This window comes from Physeter macrocephalus, chromosome 9, assembly GCF_002837175.3.
Source record: "Physeter macrocephalus isolate SW-GA chromosome 9, ASM283717v5, whole genome shotgun sequence".
Classification (NCBI taxonomy): Eukaryota; Metazoa; Chordata; class Mammalia; order Artiodactyla; family Physeteridae; genus Physeter; species Physeter macrocephalus.
In genome coordinates, this window is record NC_041222.1 from 99,040,261 (window position 1) to 99,055,257 (window position 14,997).

The window sequence follows — 14,997 nt, forward strand, 5'->3', positions numbered from 1 at the left end:
TCGGCAGGCGGACTCTCAACCACTGCGCCACCAGGGAAGCCCTACTTGACATTTTAAAAGCCCTTGTGCATGAGCAGCAATATGCTCATATTCAAAACTGGCCTCGTGCCCTCAGCAAAAAGGAAACAGCAACAAAAGAACTGGCACTCATTCAAGGAGAAAGTATAATGCTTCTTGTTTACTCTTTAATTGTTTAATTAGGCAAATCAGATGAGCTTTGTTTCAAACACAGAAACTGAAAATTAAATGGACCTGAGAAAGAATTTTGGAAGTCGGAATTTTTTAAAGCCGAAAGAACTCTCTGAAGTCACCTAATCAAAGTATTTCATTTTACAGACGAGAAAATGAGACCCAGGAAGATTGACAGGCTTACCAAAGGTCATAATGCTAGTGCAGAGCAGAGCTGAAATTATTCATTCATTCAACTTTTCACGGAGTTTACCATCTAGAGGGCAATGCTGGTGAGCAAATACTATATGCTAAGAACTAAAGTAGAGGTAAATACAATACGGTCTGGGAAAACAGAGACAACGCAGAAAGCCCAGTCTTGAAAGGTTAGAAAAGACTCCCAGAGAAAGTGACATTTGACACCTAAAGATGAATAAGCATCACCTAGGTAAAGGGATGGGGGAGGGAAGTAGGAAGAGTGATTGAAGAGAGAGGAGGAGGACTGTTCCCGGCAGAGTAAGAGCAGAGTCCTAGAGGTGAAAGTGCTCATCACTCAGCTAGAACTGATCATGTCAAGAAGCAAAAGCTGAACACTGACAAGCAGGGAGGGGCTCATAAGCCACATGTCTTTAAATAACTTGGACTTTATCGTAAGTGCCCCTGGAGAGTTATTGAAGAGATTTAAGTTTAAGAAGAGTATTAATTTAGAAAGACAGCAACCTAACTGTAAAGAACAGAATGAACTAGGAAAGCTCAGGAAAGAAGTTTCTATCACCCAGGCGAGAGAAGAAAGCCTTCATTATTCATTAAGTAACTGGCAGTACGGATGCAAAAAAGGAGATGAATTCCAAAGATATTCATTATTGGAGCACTCATTACCGGAAGTTACTTGATGTTAGGAGACCTATATTTAGAAAGCCACAGAGAGAAGCGAACATCATCTTAATATGAAACAGCTCTCCACTGACCACTTACCAAATGAGTAAGCGCTCAACCCTGCCTGAGAGAAGAGCGCTCACATCCATCCCCATCCTCCCACGTCACCCCCCACCTGCCAAATCACCAAGTGTGAGCAGTTTCTCTGACTCTCAGATGCTATAGGTCAAGAGCACTACATAATTATAATGCAAACACAATGCAAATCTTATAAAGGATGAGCAATTTTATGAGTTCGATGAAAGTCACGTTGGAGAATACTAGAATCATACCAAGTCAAACAAGGATCAGGAAGAGTTAGACTAATTAAGAATTAAAGAAGGAAAAATCAACAGGGACATAAAAGACACTTTAAAGGAGAATGATTTGTGTAGCAGTGGATTCCAAAAGGCTTTGGGGGAAACTGTTTAAACCCCAGCATAGGTTTTACAAAAATGCCCCTACTTATGATCTTGTACAAAAGTCAAACATTGTAAAGAAGGTCATGTAGTTTTTCAGGAAAAATATGACAAAAATCAAGGAACCTATTCATTTTTTTAGCCTAAGAATTAACATAGAAGTTACAATTATAGCCTAATTTTATTAAACAGAAGATAGATAAAGTGAGCTTTTTAAAAAAGTGTTTAGTTTTGTTCTTCAAGTTCAATTATATTCAACAGTTTCTATCACATTTGGTAAAAGTAAGGTGCTTCTCTTTCTAGTGAAAAGAAACCTTTGGTAAGAAGAGCACAGCCTAGGCAACAGAAGATGGGCAGCAAAGTCAGCCCTGGATTCCAATCTTGGTTCTATCACTTGCAGGTTCCGTGTCCGTTGCCACATCTGTAAAATGGGAACACCACCATCTGTCTTCCAAGGAATAAATGAGATAATGTATGTGAAGCACTTTGCACCGTACCTGATTCTCCTGACCCAAGCTCTCCTGGCCTCCAGCCTATGGCATGGACACTCAATAATTAACCTAGGCCATTTTAACTACGTCAACTTAACAAAGTATTTCTTATTGTTGGGTTAAATGGACTGAAGCAGCAACACGGGAACAACAGGACAATGAATATTCTTCTAAATCAGGCACGTCCAGAAATCATCAGGAATGATCAGGACATGTTTCTGTGGAAACTGTGAGGAAGAAGTACCATATTGAGATTTCTTCTGGAAATTAAACAAATGAGACTTCAAGGTTAATTACTGACACTTGAGGACCAGACAATTATTTCCTTGGTAATTAAACGTTTTATAATATGTATCCCTTTAATTCAAGAGTTATTTACAAGTGGTTTTTAATCATCAAATTTTGTTTATCTTTTTGTTTTGTTTTTGTTTGTTTATTTATTTATTTTTGTCTGTGTTGGGTCTTTGTTGCTGCACACAGGCTCCTCATTGCGGTGGCTTCTCTTGTTGCGAAGCACAGGCTCGAGGCGAGCGGGCTCAGTAGCTGTGGCTCACAGGCTTTAGAGAGCAGGCTCAGTAGTTGTGGTGCACGGGCTTAGTTGCTCCGCGGCATGTGGGCTCTTCCCGGACCAGGGCTTGAACCCGTGTTCTCTGCATTGGCAGGCGGATTCTTAACCTCTGTGCCACCAGGGAAGTCCCTATTCTTTTGTTTTAAATTTCTACTTTTATTGCATTTTGGCCAAAGGAAATAATCTACCTGATTTTCTACTGTGGCAAATTTCACTTAATAAAGCATGCTCAAACACTGTGTAGAGTTTTAAAAAGTAAAGTTGAATACTAGTAAAGCCTTTGAGAGGGTGTAGAAACTAGGAGAAAACCCTACTCCCTTTACAAACATGGCTCTCTAAACATGTCATGGAATAACTCAAAAGCTGTGTTCTCTACTAAGCTGCCTGCGCATAACTCATCTTTACATGCTCAACCACTAGCATAGTGAGTAACAGGTAGTCAATAAATTCTTGATCACTGAGAAAATAAGCCATCACGCAACTAAACAGGGCTCACAAAATTATTTTTCCATTTTAAAAACATTTTTAGGGCTTCCCTGGTGGCGCGGTGGTTGAGAGTCCGCCTGCCGATGCAGGGGACGCGGGTTCGTGCCCCGGTCCGGGAAGATCCCACATGCCGCGGAGCGGCTGGGCAAAAAAAACATTTTTAAAAGAGCATTAGGTAAAATATTTTATTCCGGGTTGGCAACTTTATACGGAGTTAAAGTGTCACTAGATGTGATACCCTCTAACTCCCAGTCCAATACCTAATCCACCACACCAGCTCTATCAAGACCAAAGGGAATCTCGAAAGACTAGAAGAAACCTGGAAATAGTCTCTCTCTTCACCAAACTCCTATTACATGCCATTTTCTTCTCTCTAATGGAATCACCAACTTGTGTTATAGTATTCTGTGTACCCAACTTCTCTCCCTTACTAGACTGAGTGATTACAGGGCAAGGGGTGTCTAGCGTTTCCTTACATCCTCCTCACAGCGCGTCATACAGGCTTTTTCTTTCTCATTTCCATTTCTCTCATTCATGCTGAATCAATTAACCAGTGAATGACTGTGTGCTCTACTCTATCTTTTAACAACAGCTTTAAGCAGCTGAAAGCAAATTAAAATGATCATGAGTAGTCTGGAAGTTAAACAGAAAAAGAAGATCCAAAATGTCCATCAAACAAAAGGAGTCTGTGAGAAGGACGGAGCAGTCCAGCTGGGTCTGGAGCACAGTGGAAACCCCTTTCCTACGACGCGCTCAGCTATCAGATCAGCACTAGGTCCTGTTCTAGTCCCCAAATCTCAGAGGCGATTGTGCGATTCAGTGTGCCGCAAACCCCCCTGCTTCCGGGTCCTGGTGAATCAGGAAGAAACCCATGCTTAATCCATTAAAATTAGGACCATCATGTAAGAGTCTAATGATTATAAATTTGAACACTGATGTAGGAAATTATAATTGGGAGAAATAGTCTACTCTTTATTCTTCCTTTTTACCAACCACCAAGAGCATCCCAGAAAGGGGGGAAAAAAACTTACTTTGAGCAGCCAAGTGAGAACTGAGTCACGATATGGAACAAATTTATTCTTGTTTTTGCCAGCACCCTGATCTGCTAGGGCTGAGATAACCAGACCGAGGGTTGTGAGGGACCTGCATGGTGCAACAAACCGTAATAATCGTAAAAACCTGAGTATATCAAATGTCACATTTTAGCACAAAGACTGAACATCAAGATGCCTTTGTACCAGCACGAGAACAGCACTGTTGTCAGCATTTTGCTGCTCAGGTTAAGAACACATAAACTCTAAACGCTGATATCCCTCTAATACTACTGTAAGCTATAAAATTGCTTAGTTCAATTTTTTTTTCCATTTTTGTAAAAAAAAAAAAAATGTAAGCTGTAAACCATTAGGTCAAGATAATGACACAAATACCACATATCTTTAAGAAAGGATGCCACAAACACAATACGATTAACTAAAACATAGTACAAGGCAAGAACATTCATATATATATAAATGAATAATCGCACAGCATCTGGATGATGGTGCTCTGTGGTCTTCAGCTGGTTCCTGGTGACTGTCTCGCCATGCGTCCTTCTGGGAGCCACAAGGATGGAAAAGATTCCTGCCCCCGAGGGGCTAACAATTTAGCTTAAGGTAAGAAAATGTATAACCATATGAAGGACTTGGTGCACAAAATACTACTTTGTAAAGTAAAATCTTGGTATAAAATAAGCGCCACAGCTCTCATAAAAAGGAAAGCCCAATGTAGCCAGTACACGTTATTGTTTGTTCAGACAGAGACACCCACGCCAAGATCCACAGCTGGACTCTGATACTCCGATTATCTTTGTTTCTATAGCTTAGACCAGTGGCTTTCAACTGGAGGGTGACTGTGTCCCCACAGGGAGCAGCTGGCCGTATCTGGAGATAATCTATGTTGTCACAACTCGGGCTGGGGAGATAGAGGGCAGGTACTGCTGCCATCTAGTGGGTAGAGCTCAGGGATGCCACTAAACATCCTACGAGGCATAGGACCACTCCCTGGGACAAAGAATTCCCTAGCCCCGAACCTCAACAGGGCTGCCCTTGGGAAACCTTGGACTTGACTGAGGGTGTGCTCCCCAGCCCCAGCAGGCCTCTCAACAAAACATAAAACAGGCTCGGGCCCTTAAAAAATATCTGTGAAAAAAAATTCTACACTATTTATTCTTTATAGCCTCAGTCATTCCAGAATCCTATTCTTTCAATAACTACAGAAGTTCCCCTTTTGGCTACTAAGTTACTGAAGCAACAGAGGCAGGCTTCTGGACAACTTACTTGTTGATGTTGCTGCCCTCCTTCAGCCTGTCACCTGCCGCTCCCGTTTTCGTCGCCCGCTCGCTGCCAGCTAAATCAACCAAGCTCAGCTTGCCCACTTTCTCTCCAGATGTCTAAGAAGCAAATCGACAAATACTAACAAACAGTTACAGAACACAGAAAGTGATACATCTCTACCGAATGAGTTTATTATCTAAATCCTTTATTAAAGCATATCTGTTGTTATTTTAAAGTTAATTTGTGCTGCTACAGAACAGTGTAAGAAAACTACACAATCTAGCAGTAGATACACAAAAAATTATACACGACTACAAATCCAGACAGAAGACTATCTCAAAACAAAACAGTGCCCCCCAATATGGTACATTTTGAAGGGAACCCAACAAAATCTTCTTACAGAAGTATACAAAAGCACTATTCATAAGGTATAAATTTTAATATGTGAAACCATGCTTAAAATTTCATATATATTTACCAATAATCCTGAGGGAAAATATTTGAACTTCTTATGATACAAAAAAATCTGACTTTTAAACAACAGAAGGATCCCTCAAAGACCCAATGCTTTCTAAAATTTTTCATATTATTCATATAATTCCCTTGTTTCATAATTTCAGGTATTAAATTTACATATTTTTCTAGCTAAGATATTATACATACTGACATTTTCCTTTATCAAAAATGTTCAATTATCAAATCACACACATAACAGATAGTTTATACTTCAGCAGCAATGTAAGAAATGTGGGAAAGCAATGCCAAAATCTATAGACTGGATCACTTTTTAAAACTTTCCTTTAAAGTATACATTTATACTTATTTCCATAAGTAAACATGTTGCTAACAAAAGGGTATTAAGCTTCACAAATCAAAAGTACTTCTGACTTAAAAAAAAAGTCAGTATGCTTTTTGTTTTATGCTGAAAAGGAAATAGAAAACAAAGAACTTTTTGTCGTTGCACTAATCTTGCTGTGATGGTAAAAGAAGAAAAATATGCTCTCAGCAAATGAAAATCTTGCCAAAATACAGCACTTTGCCAGGGTGATCATTTTAGCTTCTGGTATTTGAAATTGATTCACTGGAGAGTAGTAATAAAATATGCAAAAGTTCACATAAAAAGTAAGAGGGAAAACACAAAAGTATGAGCCAACGCAGAAGTTTTCAGTGTGATAGAAGCATACACATCTCTGGCTCTGTTATTTTTCATAAGCTTCAAGTCCAAATGCTCAAAAAATTATTCTACAAATCTAGAATCTTATAGTACAAGTTCCCCAGTATAACTTACTCCTAACACTTTGCTGTTTAGCAGAAGGTAACACTTCAAAAGAAACTCCACTAAATCAGCTAGAGTATTATTAGCTTATTCAGTTTGCCATCAGAGTTTAAAGCTCAAAAAATTCTGTGGCAGAGACTATGGGCCATCAGCTTGTAAAACTTCTGTTCCAACTTCCTTTATTTGGAGAGTGTGGAGAGCTAAAATGTGTATTTCTCAGACTCCCTTGCAGCCAAGGCTCAGGATGTGATTTAGGTTCTGTCAATCACATATTCTTGCTTAAGATTTAGAAGGCAGAAACAAAGTAGAGGTCATCCCCCTCACCCATTTTGGCTTTTTTCTGCTGGCAAGCAGGAGTGTGGCTATACGAGTTTTCCTAAAAAAGCATCCCAGCTCACATTCTCCAACTTCCAGGGCTCTAAGAAGGTGGCCTCACTGACTCCTGTATCTTGGATCACAGCTCTGGGGTGTGCCTGGAACTCACAGGTCTGGGGGTGGCCTCAGGGGTAGTACATCCTTGCTGGATGAGATCTGTGCTCTCCTGGAGGTTATTCCTAGAGATTTAGTCTAGAAATCACTCCTCAGAAGGTGTCCCAACAACTTTGTAATCATCCAATTCCCTCTATTAAATCCCTTTCTGTTTACCTAGAGTGGCTTCTGTTTCTTGTCCTGAGTCCTAATTGATACACATGCCTGGCTAGGACTTTAAGTCATCTAACACCTGAAGGGAATAAGATAAACCAAGATCCACTTTAGAAATTAAAAAAAAAAAAAAAAAAAAAAAAAGGTCATGTATCTGAACACCTACCCCGGACTTCACATCATATAGTGTGTGTGTGAGGGTGATTTTGAAGACTGCATGTGATCGGCTGCTCTCCTCATTCATGTTGGTTGCAGCAACTGTACGAGATTTGTTACCTTCAGACATCAAAGATTCAATATCCTAAGTGGAAACAAGTCATAGACACATATTTCATTATCTAATAAACATTAAAACTCTGCTATACTATGAAATGCATTCCAAGTTTCACTACTTAGTCAACCACATCTGGAGTTTACATTCTGTTTCTCGATGAACATTATGCCCCATAGAGTACAATAGCCAGTACTATCTCTGAAAACTCAAATAAAATACATTATTTACTGTAGGTGCAGAATGAAGCAGCAGCTCTGACCAAGAATTAGAAAAGTTTAGAAGCTACATGTTAAAGTCCCACAAGATGGACAAACATGCCATGCCAATCCTCATCTCATCTAGAAATTTGAAAAACTTTAGCTTATTTAATTATACTAATAGAAGTTAATTGTTAAATCAAATTAGATTGTATAAATAAACAGCAAAAAAAATAATTTGTAACCCCTTCACACAGGCATAGCATTACATCACCGCATTGGTGTATATCTTACCAGACCTGTTTTTAAAAAATGAGGACATCAAGAGACTAATTTTCTGCACAGATTCACTACTTCATTGCCATTATAACTAAAACAGAGACAGCATGATACACTTGAAAGATCACGGGATCTTTGTTTTTTTTTTTTAATGTTATAAGCTCTAAAACAGTTACTTAAGCAGTCTGAAATCTAGTTTCATAAATAACAATACAGCTATGACATCATCTACCTTACAAGGATTTTAATGAGGAACAAGAAACATATACTGTACTTGTGAGAGAGTGTACTAGTTGCCTTCCTTTATCCAGCCTCCTCTTGTTTCCAGTAAAGGAACCCCATCTTTAGCTGAGCACACTGCAGCGGAACTAAGAGACTGCACTTCCCAGATGCCCTTGCAACTCAGCCTGGCGATATGACTAACTTTTAGCGAATGAGACAAAAAGTCACCTGGGAATTCACCTTAAAGGGAATAGGCACACTATCACATGCTGGTTCTGAGCCATCCTGAACTATGAGAATAAGGGCATTACTAAAGACCTGGCTCTATGTGGAAAGCTGGAAGGAATCTAGATCCTAACAGCAGCTTTGGAGTCACCATACCAGCCCTCTCACCATCCATTCATTTGTTCACTCTAATAAATACGGAAAGCACCTACTACAAGCCAGGCACACTTTAAGATACTGAGGATACATAGGAACAAAATAGATAATAATTCATATTCCAAAGAACTTAAGTCCTGTTATATTTTTTTCAGTTATATGCAGCCAAACATAATCCTGACACATATATATGAAAAACTTTGAAAATCATAAGATTCTATTTTCCTATATAAATGAAAAAAAATAACATTTAAGGACAAATTCAACATGATACATAACAAGGCTCAAAGTAAAAATATTGCAAAAAGAGGTCGAAGTTGGCACCAGAATGGAAAAACAACAAAATGTAAAATTTACAATTTTCTAGATCTGTTCCAAATCCATTTTAGATCCATTAAATCTTACAATCCTGACACTTAACGCAACAGCTTTATTCTATTTAGCCTACTTTTTAAAAAAATAAATGTTTCTTGTTTTTTAATTAATTAATTAATTTATATATGGCTGCTTTGAGTCTTCATTGCTGCGTGCAGGCTTTCTCTAGTTGCGGCAAGCGGGGGCTACTCTTTGTTGAGGTGCACGGGTTTCTCACTGGGGTGGCTTCTCTTGTTGCGGAGCTTGGGCTCTAGTAGTTGTGGCGTGCGGGCTCACTAGTTGTGGCAGGCAGGCTCAGTAGTTGTGGCTCACGGGCTCTAGAGCACGGGCTCAGTAGTTGTAGTGTACGGGCTTAGTTGCTCTGCGGCATGTGGGATCCTCCCAGACCAGGGCTTGAACCCGTGTCCCCTGCATTGGCAGGCAGATTCTTAACCACTGTGCCACCAGGGAAGTCCCTAGCCTACATTTATTCATTGGTCTCTAATCATCTAGACATTCATTGGTCTTTAATCTGTTGTCTCCTACATAAAACTCTTTATTGAATCTTTTAATTTTTTGAATAAAATGTCTTTTTATACTTTGCAATCTTTCTGAGCTCTCAAAAAAATCCTGATGTCTCTCCACTGTTGCAAACATAAGCTCTCAAATATCATTATTAAAACAACAATACCTAACATTTATATGATACCGTAGAGTTTTCTAAGACTTTTCACATGCACTATCTCATTTGATCTCCTCCAGGAAGCTTTCCTGGATACCACCCTCCCTGGACACCTACATATCCAGTTAAGTCAGGTATTCCTCCTCCAAACTACCATGAATCCTGAACAATGCATCTCTCACTGCACTTAAAATCATGTTGTTTTATAATACCTTTACAACATCTGTAAGCATCTTGAGGGAATGGACCACCTCATTCATTTTTTTTTTTATTTCTTCAGCACTTAGCACAATGCCTGGCATATAACAGGTATTCAATAAATGTTTACTAAATGAAGTAAATAATGTTTACTAAATGAAGTATCATTGACCAAATGATAGAATGTGATTAATGAACAAAGGAACTAATGAATCTACCTCAAAAGATAGTCAAGACAATAAAACTAATTTCCATTCTAAAAATTAGGACAAAGAGGCTTGGTGAGATAGAGTAAACAATCCAGAGTCATATAGGAGTCATATGAGAAGACTGTCACCAGATCAACAGTCTCTGACTCTTAATTCAATGTATATTACGTCACAGCTCACCCTACCCAAATTTCCCCAACGAGGAAAGCCTAACGGATTCACACAAAACATAACTGTGAAGTTTGAAAATGAAGAGAACTAGTAACTAAAGGTAAATGAGTGATTCTCTCAAATTAGAAACAGACTTGGAATTCCAACTACTCAACTCATATTTTATTTCATTAAATCAACAAAATCAAAAGCAACGTCATTATTTTATGTACTACTACAGAAGAAAAAATACTGCCATTTATCATTTCAAGGTACAATCGTAAGGAATATCACAATTTTAGAGCTCATAAAAATGGAAAAAATGGGGCTTCCCTGGTGGCGCAGTGGTTGAGAGTCCGCCTGCATTTGCAGGGGACATGGGTTCGTGCCCCGGTCCGGGAAGATCCCACATGCCGCGGAGCGGCTAGTCCCGTGAGCCATGGCCGCTGAGCCTGCGCGTCCGGAGACTGTGCTCCGCAACGGGAGAGGCCACAACAGTGAGAGGCCCACGTACCACAAGAAAAAGAAAAAATGTGTCTCACAATAGATGAATAGGTATGCCTTGCAAATATGTATACCTTCTCTCAAAATTAAACTGACCCAAAGCTTTTTAATAAAGATTTTTGTAACTTTATTACAAACTTTTTTTGTGACTTATTAAGTGATGCTATCATAATTTTTTTTTATTTCAGAAAAAGATCACAAATTCAACAACAACAAAATTTGCTACAGTGAATTTTAGTAGTTCACATAAAGGATGTTATTACCTTGTAGCCCGTGACAGCCAGTTTAGAAAGTCCATCGACATAGGGTCCCAACACACTGTGCTCTCTGACTCTTAACGTTTGACGGCTTCTGTTCAGTAAAAACAAAAGAATCAATTTTTAAACAATTACCTGTTTAAAAGGACTCAGCCATGCGCCATAAAAATATATACTGAATTCAACAAAGATCCCACATAAATAGAACAAACAGACTTGATCCCAGAAGAATTTAAACCAAAATTTAAGATCTTGACTAGTAAGAAAAACTTCATAATGTGGTAAAATATCACATCGCTCAAAAGGGTACACTGTGGGATGTCTACTACCACAAAGAATGCAGAGTCAAATAAATACAAACAATCTACTTGTCAGATCACAGAATGTGGCACAAAGACCAGAAACTCAATAAATGTTAACTGTGCAAAAGAAAGAAAACTATAGACAAATCTCAATCATGAATAAAGACAAACAAATATAAACAGCCAAAAATAAAGACAACAGGCTGAATCTAACAGTGATTTAAAAACATAAAGTTGGACTGTCCCAGGGCTGCTAGGTTTTTTTAACATTAAAAAAAGATTCATGCTCTTTACCACAATGATAGACTAAAGAGGGAAAAAAATACATGATCGTTTCAATAAATGATTTCAATAAACTGAAAAATGATTCAATAAAATTAAATACTCATTCATGATTAAAAAAATAAATAAACCTCTTACAAACAAGGAACTAATAAAACCAGTAGAGGGCACCTGACAGAAACCTAGAGCATATAGCATACTTAATGATATAAACCAAAAAATATTAAGAATATTTGTTGATGACTGATTCTATGTCAAAAGAGCTCTTCAAAAAATCTAGGGGCTTCCCTGGTGGCACAGTGGTTGAGAGTCCGCCTGCCGATGCAGGGGACACGGGTTCGTGCCCCGGTCCGGGAAGATCCCACATGCCGCGGAGTGTCTGGGCCCGTGAGCCATGGCCTCTGAGCCTGCGCGTCCGCAGCCTGTGCTCCGCAACGGGAGAGGCCACAACAGTGAGAGGCCCACGTACCGCAAAAAAAAAAAAAAAAAAAAATCTAAACATTACAATTCTTTTTGTTGGTTGGGCCGCGCGGCTTACAGGATCTTAGTTCCCTGCCCAGGGAGTGAACCCGGACCACAGCAGTGAAAGCACCATGTCCTAACCACTGGACCGCCAGGGAATTCCCTAAACATTACAATTTTTAAAAAGAATATTTATTGATGGTGAGATTACAAGTGATTCTTGTTTTATGTAACATTATTTTCTAATGATTTGGAATCTTACAGTACCCTAGGATCAACCACCAAAACTTTACTTAGTACTATAAAACTGTATATAAAATACATATAGAATATTCGACTTAGAATATATCCAAAGATCAGAACTATTACAACTTTTTTCCTTTCATATTTCCCTTTCTCTTAAAGATAGTGTATACTGCATTATCTCGAGTAAAACAATTACTACACATAGTAGGCAGTGAATTAATAAAATCAGTACTTGAATAAAATAACTAGGTTCTCTCAAATAATCTTTCGCTGAAAAGGAATCACCTTCAGAGTTTTTAATCCATTCGCTTTGGCTCTTCAGAAACACTACAAAAATCCTCGAGAAACTTTCATGGAGGAGACAACAGCTAACACTTATTGAGCACTTACTACGTGCTAGTAAATGTTCTAAGACCTCAGGTCTATCAACCCAGTCTATCTTCACAACAGCCCTCTGAGATATTATGTAACGTTATCATCCCTTCTGTACAAATGAGGCCTAGAAAGCATAAGGAACTTGCCTTGCCCAACAGGTAACAAGTAGAGGACCTAGGTCCAGAACCAGGTGATTCCAAAGCCCATGCTGTCAATTACTAAACTATACACAAGACAAACATATTAGATATTACTAAAGACTATTAGCAAATTGTAGATAGTAAATTTCAAGCTATTCACACAAGCACTGTGGAATATAAAACATGAGAATGAAGTCAGCTAAGAATTTCTGGAAAGAGTAGGAATTTCTGGGATCTCAAAGAACGTGATGCTTTTCACAGAAATGAAGGTGCAAGAAAAAGGATTCAAGGCAGAGCCAGAAAAAGTACAGGGGCACAATTTTTAGCAAGATGTGGGTACCTAGGCCACAACCTTCCTCCCTCTGGACTTCCTTTGGTTCCCTGTTTCAACATCTGTGCATACTGCCCTTCAGCCCCATTGGACAGCTGAGTCACTTTCCAAACCTCTGATTTCTCCACACCTCCATGCTCTGGCACAGGCTGTCCCCTATGCCTGAATCGTTCCCACCCAGCTTCTCAGTGGACAAACTCCTACTCAGTACAAATTTATCAAGCACTCTCTGTAGAATCTTCCCTTCTCCTCCAGCAAAGGCAGTCACTCCCTCTTTGCTCTCACCTATTTTGCGTGAGCCTCCTTCACGATTTAAAAGCATTATTGCATTGATTCATAACTATTTGTTTCCAAAACTCCCATTCTGTCCACACTGAGCTCTTCATCTATGACTGCATAGTGTCTGGCATACAGTGATCACTCGATAAATGTTAAGTAAAGTTCTGTATAAAAACACTAAGTGCCGGGGGCTTCCCTGGTGGTGCAGTGGTTAAGAATCTGCCTGCCAATGCAGGGGATGTGGGTTCGATCCCTGGTCCAGGAAGATCCCACATGCCGCAAAGCAACTAAGCCTGTGCGCCACAACTACTGAGCCTATGCTCTAGAGCCCACGAGCCACAACTACTGAGCCCGCGTGCCATAACTACTGAGCCCGTGCACCTAGAGCCCGCGCTCCGCAACAGGAGAAGCCACCGCAATGAGAGGCCCGCGCGCTGCAATGAAGAGTAGCCCCCACTCGCCACACTAGAGAAAGCCTGTGCACAGAAACGAAGACCCAACACAGCCAAAAATAAAACAAACAAACACTAAGTGCTGGGAATTCCCTGGCGGTCCAGGGGCCCGGGTTAGATCCCCAGTCGGGGAACTAAGACCCTGCAAGCTGTGTGGCACAGCCAAAAAAAAAAAAAAAAAAAAAAAAAAAATGGGCTTCCCTGGTGGTGCAGTGGTTAAGAATCCGCCTGCCAATGCAGGGGATGTGGGTTCGATCCCTGGTCCAGGAAGATACCACATGCCGCGAAGCAACTAAGCCTGTGCGCCACAACTACTGAGCCTGTGCTCTAGAGCCCACGAGCCACAACTACTGAGCCCGCGTGCCATAACTACTGAGCCCGTGCACCTAGAGCCCACGCTCCGCAACAGGAGAAGCCACCGCAATGAGAGGCCCGTGCGCTGCAATGAAGAGGAGCCCCCACTCGCCACACTAGAGAAAGCCTGTGCACAGAAACGAAGACCCAACACAGCCAAAAATAAAACAAACAAACACTAAGTGCCGGGAATTCCCTGGCGGTCCAGGGGCCCGGGTTAGATCCTCGGTCGGAGAACTAAGACCCCGGTGGCACAGCCAAAAAAAAAAAAAAAAAAAAAAAAAGGGCTTCCCTGGTGGCGCAGTGGTTGAGAGTCCGCCTGCCGATGCAGGGGACACAGGTTCGTGCCCCGGTCTGGGAAGATCCCACATGCTGCGGAGAGGTTGGGCCACTGAGCCTGTGCGTCCGGAGCCTGTGCTCCGCAACAGTAGAGGCCACAACAGTGAGAGGCCAGTGTAACGCAAAAAAAAAAAGGGAAGAAATACTAAGTGCCAATTCAGCCTCATATGAAAGGCCTGCAGATCATTATCTTTGCTAAAGAAAACAGATGCCGGTGAGGAGCTGACAGGTTTAGTTTTCTCTTGATTGAGGGCCACTGTGACCCACTGCTTCTGAGACCAGCTTTCCTTGATCATCCTCTTCATCCCAACGTAACTAGATGCGCCCTCGCCGTCCTCCGCACTTTCTATAAGCTTCAGCTCACGTGGCTCTTTGACCTTCCAAATACTGCTCTTACAGCAATAAGTCAAAGGCTGTGGTCTTTATCTGTTTCTTTCTCTCCATTGTTGCA

At 40.4% G+C, this 14,997-nt stretch overlaps 1 protein-coding gene across 3 annotated transcripts in view; it reads right to left on the reverse strand.

The window, feature by feature from the left end:
- Nucleotides 1-14,997, reverse strand: part of KIF13B (kinesin family member 13B) — a 200,266-nt gene that overhangs the window by 114,086 nt on the left and 71,183 nt on the right. For all 3 annotated transcript variants that reach the window (XM_028494229.2, XM_028494228.2, XM_028494227.2), the window contains exons 7-10: nt 10,991-11,078; nt 7,444-7,578; nt 5,363-5,475; nt 4,079-4,190 (exon numbers count right to left, since the gene is read on the reverse strand). In XM_028494229.2, coding sequence (XP_028350030.1) covers nt 4,079-4,190; nt 5,363-5,475; nt 7,444-7,578; nt 10,991-11,078 — 448 coding nt within the window. The remainder of the gene's footprint in view (nt 1-4,078; nt 4,191-5,362; nt 5,476-7,443; nt 7,579-10,990; nt 11,079-14,997) is intronic.